This window comes from Arachis hypogaea, chromosome 18 (genome assembly GCF_003086295.3).
Source record: "Arachis hypogaea cultivar Tifrunner chromosome 18, arahy.Tifrunner.gnm2.J5K5, whole genome shotgun sequence".
In the NCBI taxonomy this organism is placed as follows: domain Eukaryota; kingdom Viridiplantae; phylum Streptophyta; class Magnoliopsida; order Fabales; family Fabaceae; genus Arachis; species Arachis hypogaea.
In genome coordinates, this window is record NC_092053.1 from 3,358,545 (window position 1) to 3,373,469 (window position 14,925).

Below are 14,925 nucleotides of genomic sequence, written 5' to 3' on the forward strand. Positions count from 1 at the left end.
GCTTCGATTTTCTCCAACACATAAATAGATACTTTTATCAATATGTATGTGTATCTTACTACCACATAAAACACTAAACTTTAATATTGACGATATGGATATATATATAAAAAAAAAAGATCCAAATTAAAGCTACTGTACTATCAATTTTGCACGAAAATTAAATCACAGTATCTTAGCTCTCTCTCAAAAGTTGTGACACATAATTAATCAACGACAACCACAATCCATGGTGCAGCAAACTCCAGAGAAGAAAAAAGTAATGAAAGAATAAAAAATTTTACTTGTTTTAGTTTGTCATCTAATAACAAAGGGCTTAAATCCTTGGGCAGCCCCATGGTTTAAGTTCTCTAGTTTTAACTGAACCGTTTGGTTTAATGGGGGAAAAAATGCAATATGTAAACATTCGATTAAAGTAAAAAGTTGGTAAAAAAAAAAAAGACAATAAGATATTATTTATCTAACTCATTTATTAATTAATAAAATTATATTATGAAAATTTATATCTCATTAATTAATAATATTTTATACTCAATTATATATAATAATGCTCCATACTCTATTACGTATGCTAATACTCTATAATATCACATCCCTAATAATCATTTTATAACAAGAATGATATATAGTGATGAATGTCTCTCATGGCTTGATTAGTGGTGCCTAAAGATAATTAGGTATTAACTTGTCAATAATAAAATGACACTTGTCAAATTTTAAAAGTGATTAAGTTTGTAGTTATGAAGTTAATCTTCATTTTGCAGGATCATGAAGGACCAGTGACGAATCCAGAAAATTTTGACAATGAGGGCAAAATATATATAATATAATAATAATTTTTATAATAAAAATATTATATATACATAAAAATCAACTATCAAAATATTCATTAATCATTATATATTTATATATAAATACATATGTATTATTTAATTTATTTTTAATGTATTTTTTTATTTCTATATATATATATAGGTATTTATTTTCTATTTACATATAATATGATTAATCTTTAAAATATTTAATTTATAAATTAAAATATTAAAATAATAATTTAAATAATAACACATAATTTAGAATTTTATTATTTAGGTTTTATATTTTAAAAAAATTGAGCAATTTTTTTCTTAACAATACAATCGAAATATCTCTCTTTTTATATAAAATAATACTACACATTCAAGTATTTTTTTGTTAAATAAGTCCAACCAAATTAATCTAAGATAACAAAAATCAATTATGACTAGCATTATTCTAAGTCTTATTATTTAACTTGATTAGACGTAGTTCATAAAAAGATTTGAATGTGTAGTATTACTCTTATATATATATATATATATATGCTTATTTAGAAATTTACTTCTCATACAATTAGAAGCCAACTCTTATTGAGATTCATAGTTAAAAAAGTTCTTTCAATTAGTGCGGTTGTTACAAAAAAAAAAATTAAAACTAATATAAAAAAAGATAAATAATACTTGGTTCGTCCGAACACTAGGGAGGCCGAGCTTAAGCGCTTCCGAGTGAGTTGACACCGAGGAGGAAGAGCTTGACGTCGGCCGGAAGTCAAACACCGCGGCGGGAATACCTGCACAAGATACTCCGACGCTCAAGTCAGTAATGATTCTTAGTGAGTTAAGAGTAAAAAGTAGAAGAATGAGAGTGATAGAACCTGAGACCTAGCCAAGCATATTGGCCAAGTTTTATAGAAGTTGTCTTTTGCCCGTTTAGTGGATAAGTCCTAGTTTATAGGTTAGTTGAGATATTCTGTTTTGGTGCTATAAACTAGTTGAGCACGTTCCTATTTTCAGTTGAGTGATGCTGTTTCGGTCCTGATCACGTGCCGAGATTTTCGGACGGCTGATACGGGACCGAGCTTTATGATGCACGTGTCTTTTTATTTGAATGGGTGAGGCCGAGCTTATCTGCTTTTGTTCCGAGGTTGTTTAACGTGACGTCAGCCTGAGATATTTGTGTGCCGAGTATTTCGGGCGACCGAGGATACAGGTAACGTATCATAGCCCCCAAGCTTGCCTTGGTTTGGACAAGACTAAGGCGAGCTTTGTATACTTCGGATGGCAAAATCCTCGGTCGCTTGGTTTATTATGTGTGCTCCTTACAGCCCCCGAGCTTGTCTTAGTTTTGGCGCATTGGTGTTTTGAAATGGTTTGTGGCATTTATTGCCTGCGTTGTTCTTCGTGTGGTAATGAATGATTGATTTGATTGCATTGTAAGTTTCGAGGAGTCCCTGACCGTTTGATCTGCTGAGCGTTGATCGTGGGCTTTCTAAGGGTGTAGATCAGAGGGAAACGTTTCATATGTAACTTCCTTTCCACTATGTAATAAACGTGCTCCCCTTCCCTAATATTTTTCCTTTTTGTGCTGGGTGCTTCTGCGTTTTCGGAGAAAATGAGTAAGAAAGGTGAGTGTTGATTCATCTTCTTGCTGCTTCTCTATTCTTCTCTTACTTTTGATTTTCTGCTCCCTATTCTTATGGAAGTTAAAATGTCTAATGAGGGTGAGGGGGGTTTATATAGTTGGGTTGATTCTAGGGTTAAGGAGTATGTGTCTCAGTTCAGTGATAAAGAGTCTGTTGATATGCTGGGTTCGAATGTTTGGGTTAGGAGTGGTAGTGATATAAGGATAGAGATACTTCCCTGTGGTGTTGATGACCGGGTTTTTCATTCTCGTGATGATTGGGCTTACTTTTATATGTACAGCTGCCTTTTTACTGAATTGGGAGTTAGAGTCCCTTTTACTGATTTTGAATGTGGCGTGCTTTATTGGTTGAATTGTGCTCCGAGTCAACTTCACCCAAACTCCTGGGGGTTCGTTAGGGCTTTTGAGGTGTTGATGGAATTCCTTGAGCAGCCGCCCTCTCTTCGGTTGTTTTTCTCCTTGTTTCAAGCTAAAGGGGTTAACCGAGGTCTCTGGGTTAATCTAAGTAGTTACCCCCGTCGCGCTATTTTTGGCCTCTACAAGTCTTCTTTTAAGGATTTTAAAACCATGTATGTTAAAGTGAGGAGTGTACCCGAGGAGTTTCCTTTTTATTTAACTGAGTTTCTTGTTGAGAAGTTCCCTTTGTCTTGGTGTTCCGAGCCTGTGCAAGCTTTAGACGTGGATGATAGGTCGGTTGATGATCAACTTGTGATGGAGTTTCTGTTTGAGGAGTTGGGCCCAAAGGGGTTGCTATCTGTGTCTGAATTGTTAGAATGGGATTCTGATAGAGAGGCGGTTCTGAGATATCTAGGTAAATTAGTTGTTTTTTGCTTAGTTTGTTGTTTTGTCCTTGTCTGTTCTTACCTTGTTGGCTTTTTGGTGCAGGTGAGAAGGTGCCTACAATTACTACTGCTGGCTTGAAATCATTCTTCAATCAGCGGAAGAAGGCTGAGAAGGAGAGCTCGGCTACTAATGCTGATAAAGGCCCTGTGATTCAGTCCGAGGCTGCTCTTAAGTCTAAACGAAAGAGGGGTTTTGCAAAAGAAAAAATTGCTGAGGCTTTCCTGAAGGAAGGGGAGTCTTCTGTGGATCTTCAGCGAGTGGAGTCTGCTTATGAGTCTCAAAAAAGACTGCATGGCTATTCGGAAAATGTTCATTGTCGTTCATTATGGGAAAAATTGTATCCTTTTTCTGTTATGGCTGATGAGCTTTGTTGCTTCCCGGATGATATGAAGATGATCGAGGATGTCGGCCATGTAGGGTGAGCCGTTTTATGCAGGTGAGGGTTGTATTTTGTCTTGGTGTGTGTTTGTTATATTGTGTTTGATGTTCTTTGTTTTTGTTTCTAGGTGATTGGTGCACGTATGGTAGCTGTTGGTCGTGCTCAAGAGCTGGTTTTTGAGAGAGAACACAAGTCTGCTCTGGATGTTGTTGAGCTGTCTTCAGCTTTGGAGAAGAAGGAGAAAGCTATTACGGAATTGTCCTCCTCATTAAAGTTGAAAGAGTCCGAGCTTGCTGAGGAAAAACGTCTTCACCTCTCTTGTGCAGAGGAGATGAAGACTGTTCAGGCTGACAATGATCGCTTGGGGTCAAGGGTGAAGGAGTTGCAGACTGAGGTTTATGAGTCGTATGCGCAAGGCTTTGAGTGCGCTGTTTCTCAAGTGCGGGTGTTGTTTCCTGGATCAGATGCGGACATGCTTGATGCAACTAAAGTGGTTGTGAACGGGCAGCTTGTGGATGATGGTGCTGCTGCTTCAGATCATAGCGGAGAGTCTAGTATTGGCGATAAGGCAGACTAGGCCTTTAGTATTTGATTATTTTGTACATTTGTAGCCTCTTTTGAACTTTGTGGCTGTCTATCTTGAACTTTGTTTTTGAATATTTGGCGGTAATGTTTTGGGTACCAAGTGTATAACTTGGTTGTGATACTTTTTGTTTTCCGAGCCTATAGCTCGGCTTGGTGATGACTTATCTTATAAAATTTGATTTTTTGGATAAACTCATGATTGTGTGTTGGAAGTAATCGTATGTATCGAAGATGGCCAAAGCCATTCTCTATTTAAGTGAACTTGTTGGAAATGAGAGTAGATGTTCTAATGTAGAACTTGTATTTTTGAATAGAAGCGCGTTAGGTTTTGTTTAAGTGACTTGGTGATGTTGTTTGTTTGTACTTCCTCCGAGCAGTATGCTCGGCATGCGCATGTTGTATTCCGAGTATGAAGCTCGGATCAGTTTAATTAGATAAACTTTGACTTATTCTTATGCTGGTAATTTTCCGAGGAATATGCTCGGCTCGTGATGTTTAGGGTTCCGAGGCTTATGCTCGGATAGTTTGAAGTGTTTTCTAACTGAAATGTATGCTAACTATCCAAATGAGAACATTAAGTTGTATGGATACAATGATTTGTTGCGTCCGGCCTCGTTAAAACCCTTTCCGAGTAAAACCCTTGTGTTTTGGGAGAAAACCATCAGAGGGAAAAAGAGTACCATCATTCGCTTATTACACAGGCTATGTCACGATTGATATTCCCTTAGAGAGGAGATGTTCCATGTTCCCGAGAGTTGCTCTCCTCTAAGGGTCTCTAATTTGTAAGCTCCCTTTCCGAGGTTTTGGAGAACTCGGAAGGGACCTTCCCAATTTGCCGCTAATTTGCCATGTGCTGGTGGTTTCCGTGCATCCTCTGTTCGTCTGAGTACAAGGTCTCCATTGTTGAAAGACCTGTGGACTACTCTTTTGTGGTGTCTTTGCTCTAGGTATCGTTTTCTGGCTTGCTGCTTTATGGTGGAGATGTCTCTGTCTTCTTCTACGAGGTCCAGTTCAGCTGACCGAGCTTGTTGATTGTTTGGTTGGTTATAGAGCTCGGTCCTTAACGTTGGGACGCTGACCTCTACTGGAATGAGCGCTTCTGCGCCATATACCAATTTGAAGGGAGTTTCCCCTGTGGCAGATTGGATGCTGGTGTTGTAACTCCATAGGATTTCTGGAATGAGGCCGGCCCACTCCCCTTTAGCTTCGCCAAGTTTTTTCTTTAATCCCTGCAAGATAATTCTGTTAGCTGATTCAACTTGTCCGTTAGTTTGCGGGTGCTCTACTGAGCTGAAGTGATGTTTGATGTTAAAATTTGTCAGAAAAGTGGCGAGCTTATGATCTGTAAATTGTCTCCCGTTGTCCGAGATTATCTCTCGTGGGATACCGTATCTGCATATGATATTTTTCCATATAAAGGATCGCACTTTTTCTGCTGTTATGTGTGCTAGTCTTTCCAGGAGGTCCTTCGCGACGATGCAGTCATCTGTGGTATGACCGAACTTTCGGTGGAAGGCACAATGTTTTGTCTTGTCCACGAATCGTTGATCCTGGTAGTTCCCTGCTCGGGCTGGTGGTTTTATGATTCTGGCGTTGAGGATCTCTCTGATGATGTTCTCTCTTCTGGTGTTAAATCTGGTGTATGTGTTGTACTTTGACGCGGGCTTAGGAGGTTTCTTTGTGTCCCTGTTGCCTGGCGATCTGAAAGTCCTTTCCTCATCTCTCTGATGTGGCTGTTTGTCTGATTTCTGGGCTTCTCGGAGTTCTTCGATCTCCATTTGCCCAGCCGCCCTTTCTCGGAATTCCTCTAGCGTCTTTGGTTTTGTTATGGCAATGGTTTCCCGAAATTTGCCAGGTCTGAGGCCGGCCTTGAGGGCGTGCAGGTGAACGGCCGGGTCCAAGTCTTGGATCTCCATAGTGGCGTCCGCGAATCTGGTCATGTAGTCTTTCAGACTCTCGTGCTGACCTTGTTTGATGGTGCCGAGAAAGTCTGAGCCATGTACATATATTCTTGATGCAGCGAAGTAATCAATAAATGATCTGGCGAGGTCTTCAAAGGAGGAGATCGAACCTGCAGAAAGTTTAAAAAACCAGAGTAACGCTGCACCATCTAGGTAGGTGGGAAATGCTCGATAGAGGACGGGCTCATTGTTCGGGCCGTTGAAGAACATCATCGATTGGAACTTCTTCACATGGGCTCGGGGGTCGCCGAACCCCTTGTACGGCTCCAGCGCGGTGGGCAGCGTAAAGTTTTTTGGCATCTGGTAATTCGTGATCTCCTCGGAGAAGGGGTTGTCGAGGGTGAGCTTTTCCTTTGGCGGGACGATGTTTAAAGGGTCCGCCGTACTTTGAGCCGAGCCTTTGGAGTTCTCTCCATTATTTTGTGTTGAGAACTCGGCTATCCTTCGTACCTCCGCCTGAAGCTCAGCGATCTGAGCCAGGAGGTCATCCTGTGAAAGTTGTGGATTTTCCTTGTCAGCCATGTCCGAGGATCGGGGATCCTGCAAAATAAGGTAAAAGACTAAACGAAGGAAACAGTGGGGTTAGATGTACTCCGGCCCCATGGTGGGCGCCAAGTGGTTCGTCCGAACACTAGGGAGGCCGAGCTTAAGCGCTTCCGAGTGAGTTGACACCGAGGAGGAAGAGCTTGACGTCGGCCGGAAGTCAAACACCGCGGCGGGAATACCTGCACAAGATACTCCGACGCTCAAGTCAGTAATGATTCTTAGTGAGTTAAGAGTAAAAAGTAGAAGAATGAGAGTGATAGAACCTGAGACCTAGCCAAGCATATTGGCCAGGTTTTATAGAAGTTGTCTTTTGCCCGTTTAGTGGATAAGTCCTAGTTTATAGGTTAGTTGAGATATTCTGTTTTGGTGCTATAAACTAGTTGAGCACGTTTCCTATTTTCAGTTGAGTGATGCTGTTTCGGTCCTGATCACGTGCCGAGATTTTCGGACGGCTGATACGGGACCGAGCTTTATGATGCACGTGTCTTTTTATTTGAATGGGTGAGGCCGAGCTTATCTGCTTTTGTTCCGAGCTTATTTAACGTGACGTCAGCCTGAGATATTTGTGTGCCGAGTATTTCGGGCGACCGAGGATACAGGTAACGTATCAATACTCTTTTAAGTCGATTTCTAAAAAAAAAACATAAATTTCATTTAAATTGATAATTGATCATTCTAATAATATCTAATATGAAATTTTTAAATTGATTATGAAATATCAAAAATTGAATAAAAAATTATTGTGGAGTCAAATTTAATAATTTAGTTGGAGCAAATAAATATTATTATCATATACTACTCAAAAAAATTTCAAATTACAGTGGGGGCGGTTGCCCCCACAACCAAACGCATAGATCCGTCCCTGTGAAGGACAATTCTTAACTTGTTTTAGTGTTAATCTAAGTGTTTGTCCTGTTACTATGACTGAATTGTGAGGTATACTTCTTAGTACGAAATTAACTATTTATTTGGGTATTGCTAATTTTGTTATTGAGGTTGATAAAGAGTTGCAGTTTTGCTGTGTCTGAATGATACTATCGATCTCTATGAAGATTGTATGCTTATCGTGACTATTAAAAACAGGTTTAACAAATTTTAAAGTTGAGAGTTTCACCATAAATTTCGAGAAGCAAATTGATGTGCCGATAGTTTAGCATCTAATGAACATTCTCTGAAATTTGGTTGTCATTTTTTTTATAATTTACTTTCTTGTATTTCATCTTATTTTCTTTCTGATGCCATGGACATCTCCTTTTCTAGAATAGTTTCTACATAGAACATAGTGTCTTTGAATTTTTTGTCGCGTTGATTATAAAAAATTATTACTAATCCAAGGCAGGTAAATAAAATATTTTCACCACAAAAAATTATGAATGACCAAAGGCTAAAAAGGTAATTGTATTGTTCCTTTGTTACCTTCCATAGCCAATCTTCTCGTGGCCAGTGCCAAATGCCAACCTTCTTGACTTATTTTTTTGGAGGAAGAGGCTGAATATGATAATAGATTAGTTTTATTTGGGTTTTAATTTTTTGAGTTTAGTGTAGATTTTGGGCCTTCTGACAGATTGATTTATTCCAAAAAAAACACAATATTAAAAGATCGGTTGGTAATTACCCCGTGTAGTATGTTCTTAGTTTTTTTTTTTGGGGCTTTAGCTCGTATAATATAAAAAAAAAAAATTGACTCCTCCCTTGTCAAAAAAAAAAATTAACTCTTCCCTAACTCATTTACCGTACTTCATTAGAAAATTTATCCTATCTTTAACCAAATCAAATCCTTAGTAAGCTGTAATTCCATCTTCCACCTGTCACGATTTGATTGATCTCTAGCTTTTAGCCAACATAACCAGTGGCCATAAAGGGCCGCCAGAGACGGCACCATCCCCTGATATAAATATAATAGTGTGAATTTCAGAATTTTCAGAAAGGAAAAGTATAGCTGACTAACAATATTTTTGAATAATGTATGAACAACCTAAATTAATAGAGTTAAAAAAATAAATTAATCTTAAATTTAATTAATAATATTAAATTAGGATGTAGTATATTTTTATTTGATTGGTAGTTGTTCATATTGTTCAAGATGATCATTGCTTACCTAGCACTCCCCTTTGCGAAATACAAGGTATGTATCATTTCTTGAGCAGTACTTCATACATTTACATAACAATTAACAAGGTACGTCCATTCAATTCGGATCTTAACAGCAATAATGTTATAAGAATCGTTAGAGACAAAATTAGTATGTAGACAAATCCAAGCGTACGAAGCAATAAACTGACACATGGATCTTCTCCACACCCAACCCAATCTCTTCACTTCACTTTCCCCATTCCCCATGTCATGTGATTGTGTGAGTGAGTTAATGAGTGAGTGAAACTACATTCATAATCATAACAAACCAAGGAACTGAAGCGAGAGAGAGAGAGAGAGAGATGCCTTACAGCAGGTTTTCAGGGTCCCTAACTTCGCCCAAGGTCGACGTGGTTATTGACATGGGCAATCCATTCCTTAATCTTACCGTCGATGGTTTCTTGAAGATCGGAGCCGTATATGATTCCTTCTCTTCTCTTCTCTTCTTTCGATCATTTTCTTTCCTTAATTAAACAAATTCATCCCAGGATGTTCTTCTTTTTCAGGTGGCAGCTACCCGGGCAGCTGCTGAGGATACCTATCATATCCTCCAAAAGGGTAAGGGTCGGTATTACTTCTCACCATCCATTATCTCTTTCTTATTATTATAATCTTATTGATGTGACATGATACTTCATCATTCAATTCATAAGGGGCTCATATATTTGTGTGGCTATGCTATGTTGCATTCTTAAATCTGATAAAATATATTTACATGGTCGGTGTTAGTGTTATCTGTTGTTTCTGTTTTCGTTTGTAAATTGTCTTTGTCAGAGACTAACACCAACATCATCTTGAACATGGATGTTCCAGGAAATATTTCAACTCGAGATTTTGAGAAAATGGTAAGTGAGTCCATGCCTTATTCATTGAGTTCAATACACATTCCTTGCTCTTGCTCATGAGAGATAGGGTTTTTGACTTTTTGGTTTATTGCAGCTGAAGAAGATGTGTAAAGAGGGTGCATATTGGGGTAAGAATTAATGCTGGTCTTGCATTATACATATGTTACATTTATCAAATAATAATGCACTGTATTGGTTCAATTTTGGTGTTTACAGGAACTGTAGCTGGATTATACGTTGGAACAGAATATGGGGTGGAGAGGATCCGTGGCAAGAGAGACTGGGTAATTCTCTTCAATCAGCATTTCCATGATAGTTATTACTTTTTACACATTTTTGGGTGTTGGTTTCAGAGATGATATATGGTGTAAAGTCTAAGTACAAATTATTTACATAGCCAATTCTACATGGTGGAATAATGCTGTTGGTTGTTGTAGACTGAAGTTGTGGTTACTAGTTTGGTTTTGATTTATACTTTGGATGTGCATTTTGTTGGTTCATTAGATATTATTTAGCAATTGAGAATCTGAATTTTTTTCTTTTTTTGATGGACTTGGATGCAATGCAGAAGAATGCAATGGTTGGGGGTGCAGTAACTGGGGCTATTGTTTCCGCAGCCAACAACAATAAGAAAGATAGAGTTGCCATGGATGCCATTACGGGTGCAGCAGTTGCTACTGCTGCAGAGTTCATCAATTACCTTACCTGAATGAACCAAAATGTATATCTCACTGGTTTTTTACTGTTAGGATCTATATTGGTTTACATGGTAATGTTGATGGACCCATTTGGATTTCTGCTAAACCTGTGTTTTGATCACTTATGTCAATTAGTTGTTTGCAAGATACTAATAGTTCACTGTTTTCATTAATAACATTGTGTTTTACACTTTACTATAGCCATAAGTCTCATGTACAAGAATATGAATCACAGCATGCAGCCATCAAACTCTACATGACATCTAGCAGGCAATCCTATTTACAAAGCCAATTCATGTACATATGAAAGAAAGAATAGAGTCCTATTCTGAATGAAAGGACTCTACAAGGTAACCATAAGAATAGTGCATGACTACATGCATGTGTGCTTGGTCTACCTATAGGCTTGAAGAAATCAGGGAACAAGCTTGGTGACAGTGACAAAACCATGATCTAGTTAACCAAGCAGCATGACTTTTGTAAAAATTGACAATGTATCTATCTATCTATATTCTATAGTCTAAGAAAACTTCATGAGAAGACGAGTTCATCTAATAAATCATCCATAATCATGTCCTCTAGTTCAATTGCAACTTGCTCCTCTTCTTGCTGGAGGTTCATCCAGCTACTTCTTCTTGCCAAGTCACGTCTCACAACATCGTCTAATGTCTGATCTAGCTCTGGCCTCAAGCTCAGGTATGATTTAACACTGGACCATACTTCATTAAGAAGATAGTCTCCTTTCGGCACAGGATGGAGGAGGTAGTTGAAGGCGAAGGGCCTTGGGAAGTGATTCGATGACCTCTCATATATATCAATAAGTACCTCATCAACTAGGTTGAAAAGAAGCTGTTGATCATAGGCTTTGGTATTCTCCTCTACAGAGGATTCCATTTCCATGATCAAAGAAGGCTTTAGTCGCTGGTCTATAGTATGCCTCGTTAGACTATGTTCATTTTCCATTAAACCTGAAAATTGGAGAATGGCCTTCACGTATCTGAAATTGGAATCATTGCCTGTGTCAAGGAAAATCTTCTCAGGGCTCTTGTTTGTGACATTTTCTGTATTATCATTTGCATTTGATAACGAGCTCGGGGAAGAATATATACTTTCTTTAATTGGTAACTCATCAGTCTTCAATCCATCCATGCTAGATCCTTGAATATCCAATTCTTTACCTGGAAATATTTGGCCAAAAGAAGAAGAAAAAAAAAGCCTCAGTCATCATTGTTGCAGTTGAAACTTGAAAGCAAAAGGCATGCATCAAGATAGGAAACAAAATTGCATGCAACATTGAAAGTTGTTTAATTTGAACAGATGATATACTATGTTAATCTCATGCATGCTGAAATGAATTTATTACCTTCTGTATGGTGGGTTGCATCTGCTTCACTTTTAGTTTCATGGATAGCCATACCTATTTCTTCTTTTTCTTGAGGAAAAATTCCATCTCCCCTAGCTGACTCATGTTCATATTTATCTTCCACTTTCTCACTGGTAACTGCTGCATCAATTTTGTCTTCAACCTGATCATTAGATAAGGGACTTGGATTCATATCTCCACTGCCAGCTTTAGCTGTTTCTGTGATTTCAGTCTCTTCAACATGATCAATTGATTTATCTTTCTTTGAAGGAAGTCCCACCAGTTTTCTGTCAGCATTATTATCAGGCTCCTCAGTATCTGTTTTATCATTCATATCAAGAAGTGCCTCGTGTACAATGAAGCCTAAAGCCTCAATATTAGGCAGTGAAAAATTGCTTCTGGAAAATCTAGAAGCATGGTCACTTGTATTCTTATCCTCATTTGTCAATCTTAAGCTTTTGGACTTTGAACTGTGCCACTTGACATCTGAGTTGAAGCTTTTCTCAAACAACTGAGTATATTTATCCATCGATTCGTTCAGAGACGATGTTCTTCTTACAACTCGTTGTGCTTCCTGTCTGTTGGAAGCATAATCAGAAGATTTAGTCTCCTTTAAGCTTTTGCTCCTTATGTACTCTCGAACCACACCTTCATCTAAGCTTTGCACCTCTTTCTCATCATTAGTGATGCTGCTATATTGAGATGAATCTCTGTGGTGACCATTTTTTCTGAACTCCAAAAGAGTATGTTTTATCTTATGCTTTATAACTCTGAAACGATGAATGACAACTTGGTTCCAACCTTTATGATTCAATCCATGAGATGGCAGCAGAGAATTGCCTGTTTTTTGTTCTCCGGCACTAAGCACGCCATGATCACTCACTAAAGGCACTGGTTTTGTTGTTTGAGTACTATCAAGCAACCTTTCTTCTTTGGGAGTGGCCCACACTTCGGTTTTCTTGTGTTGCAAGGTACTAGTAGGAGTAATGCTTCTCATTTGTGAAGATGAGCTTAAAGGAAATGACCCTGATTTTGTCAATCTTGCTTTGGTGTCAGAAGCTTGATGAAGGTTTTTCCCTTCAGCATCTAATTCTCTTAGAAATTTAAGCAGTAAATCCTTCTCCACTTTAACTACCCCCAAAACATCTCTATGATTCTTAAACACATTGGCAGTGTCTGTATCAGATTTGTTTGCCCTTTTTTGTATACTCTCATGGTTAAGGGAAGCTTTTGTTTTCTTGCCATCTTTCTCCACATGAAGTGCATATTCACCTTTGTAGTTTCCTTCTTTAAGCCTGTTTTCTGTGTCTTGTTCTTTTCTCTCATGTTTGTGGTATCTTTTGCCTTTTTCGCCACCTTTCACAACCTGAATATGTATATCCATGTTAACAATGAGATAATTGAGTTGTTCTGCAAACTATAAAACATGAGCATGAGGTTTTAAGCTTACTAGGAGTGTTTCTGCTTCTGGGACATATTCTTCACCTTGGTTTTGCAAAATGGTGTTCCTCTTACCTGCAGATAGGTCAACACATTATGGTCATGAAGATTGAAGAGGTTAAAAGAATCTCATGTGATATGCAGAACCAGAATTTCCAATGCAAATCCCAATCTTCATATGTGCTTTCATTTTTCAAGCATTTGCTTTATTTAATCAAGATTAACCCATAGTTTGTATTTAACACATAACTGAATTGCCTAGTTATATATATTTCTTTAATATGATGTTGACCTTTTGATGATTGAAGATTATTCCTTTCATGATAAATACAGCTGGAAAGCTCATTCTATATTGTAAAGGCAGCTGCAATGATTTCAATTTCAATCTAAAACCAAAAAATATAGGCATTGATGAGTTGCAAAAGTGCTTACATCTGGCATGTCTTTTCCTTTTGTTAGCAAACACCTTTCTCACATGCCAATGATGATAATCCAGAATATGAAAGAAACCCCACATGCAACCTTGATTATTCTTATCCTGATTAAATTCAAGGCTGGAATTCTCTGTTGAAACCAATTGCTTTACCATATCTAACACGCTTTATCTCAATTCTCTAAAACTGCAAAACCACCGCAATCAAACATTAAAAAAATAAAATAATAAAGAAAAAAAGGACATGTAAAAGAAAAAGAGAGCAGAATTGAACAGAAATTGGAGCATGCATGTTTATTAGATTGTTTTTCCAGTTTTCTTAATAATCATTCATATAAGAGAAGAGGTCCTCTAACCTTTAATTTTCTTCAATCTTCGTCTGAAAGAAAGATAGATGTATGGTTGGCTAAAAAATCTTCTGTGTGGTGTTTGCCAAAACTGTGAACAACAGACGGATGGTAACAACAAGAAACTTAAAAACCGTCCATATAATGGAAATTAATTATAACTTAGACTTATAAAAAAAATTCAATAACAGTAAGCGAATATTCATGTATTCATATATTATATTATATTATAATATTATTATTGTTATATATATTATATGAAAAAAGATTAAAGCCACACGAGACTAACTGAAGATAGATGCGATCATAACAATCGAAATAAACTAACAGAAACATGCAGCTGATTGATTAATATAGAGATTGGTAACGGGAGAAAAGTAATTAAAAAAACAGAAGGTAGGTTCATGCATAGGAGTTGAGAGAGAATTGAATGCAAAAAAAAAAAAAAAGATGGAAGTCTAACCTGAATGAATTGAAGTAGCGGTTGATGAGGCAGAGAGAGGAAAAAGACGAGGTTTTTATTGGAAGGAAAGTCTTTCAAGTCAAGCTTCTAGATTTAGAGAGAGAAACAAAGCAGACGCCAATTGAAGAAGCTGAACATGAAGAATCTCTCTCTCTCTCTCTCTCTCTCTCTCTCTCTGACCAGTGATTACGACAACCAAACTAATAAACTCAAGCAACGACCGCCAAAATTTACTACTATTCTCAATTTTATTTTATAGATTTTTTTTAGGGTACTTTTTATTCCGATAAATAAAAAATTAATTTATCGCAGCTCTAAATTACATTCAAGGTAAAACGAGATTCTTCTTTATTTAATAATGCTACATATTACTACTAATCAATACCAATCATAATCTTCCATTCATGTTTTGATTATTATCTACTCATTTGTGTGCATATGATAATCCAT

The 14,925-nt window shown here is 37.5% G+C and overlaps 2 protein-coding genes across 4 annotated transcripts; one reads left to right on the top strand and one right to left on the bottom strand.

Moving 5' to 3' along the window:
• Positions 1-8,675: 8,675 nt before the first annotated feature.
• LOC112771606 (outer envelope pore protein 16, chloroplastic) lies at positions 8,676-10,629 on the top strand. 2 transcript variants are annotated; one of them, XM_025816392.3, is made up of 6 exons: positions 8,676-9,302; positions 9,393-9,450; positions 9,700-9,731; positions 9,826-9,859; positions 9,948-10,015; positions 10,300-10,629. In XM_025816392.3, the coding sequence occupies exons 1-6, from the start codon at positions 9,189-9,191 to the stop codon at positions 10,438-10,440; spliced, it is 447 nt and encodes a 148-aa protein (XP_025672177.1). In that variant the 5' UTR covers positions 8,676-9,188; the 3' UTR covers positions 10,441-10,629. The 2 variants fall into 2 exon arrangements, with proteins under 2 accessions (XP_025672177.1, XP_025672178.1); XM_025816393.3 differs by having other exon boundaries at positions 9,393-9,444.
• Positions 10,565-14,701, bottom strand: LOC112772681 (protein TRM32). Of its 2 annotated transcripts, XM_025817650.3 has the most exons (7): positions 14,476-14,701; positions 14,022-14,103; positions 13,665-13,852; positions 13,243-13,307; positions 11,793-13,158; positions 11,539-11,607; positions 10,565-11,445 (listed from the first exon to the last, which is right to left on the bottom strand). In XM_025817650.3, exons 3-7 carry the CDS (start codon positions 13,819-13,821, stop codon positions 10,961-10,963), a joined length of 2,142 nt encoding a protein of 713 aa, XP_025673435.1. In that variant the 5' UTR covers positions 13,822-13,852; positions 14,022-14,103; positions 14,476-14,701; the 3' UTR covers positions 10,565-10,960. The 2 variants fall into 2 exon arrangements, with proteins under 2 accessions (XP_025673435.1, XP_029151008.1); XM_029295175.2 differs by having other exon boundaries at positions 10,565-11,607.
• Positions 14,702-14,925: the final 224 nt, after the last annotated feature.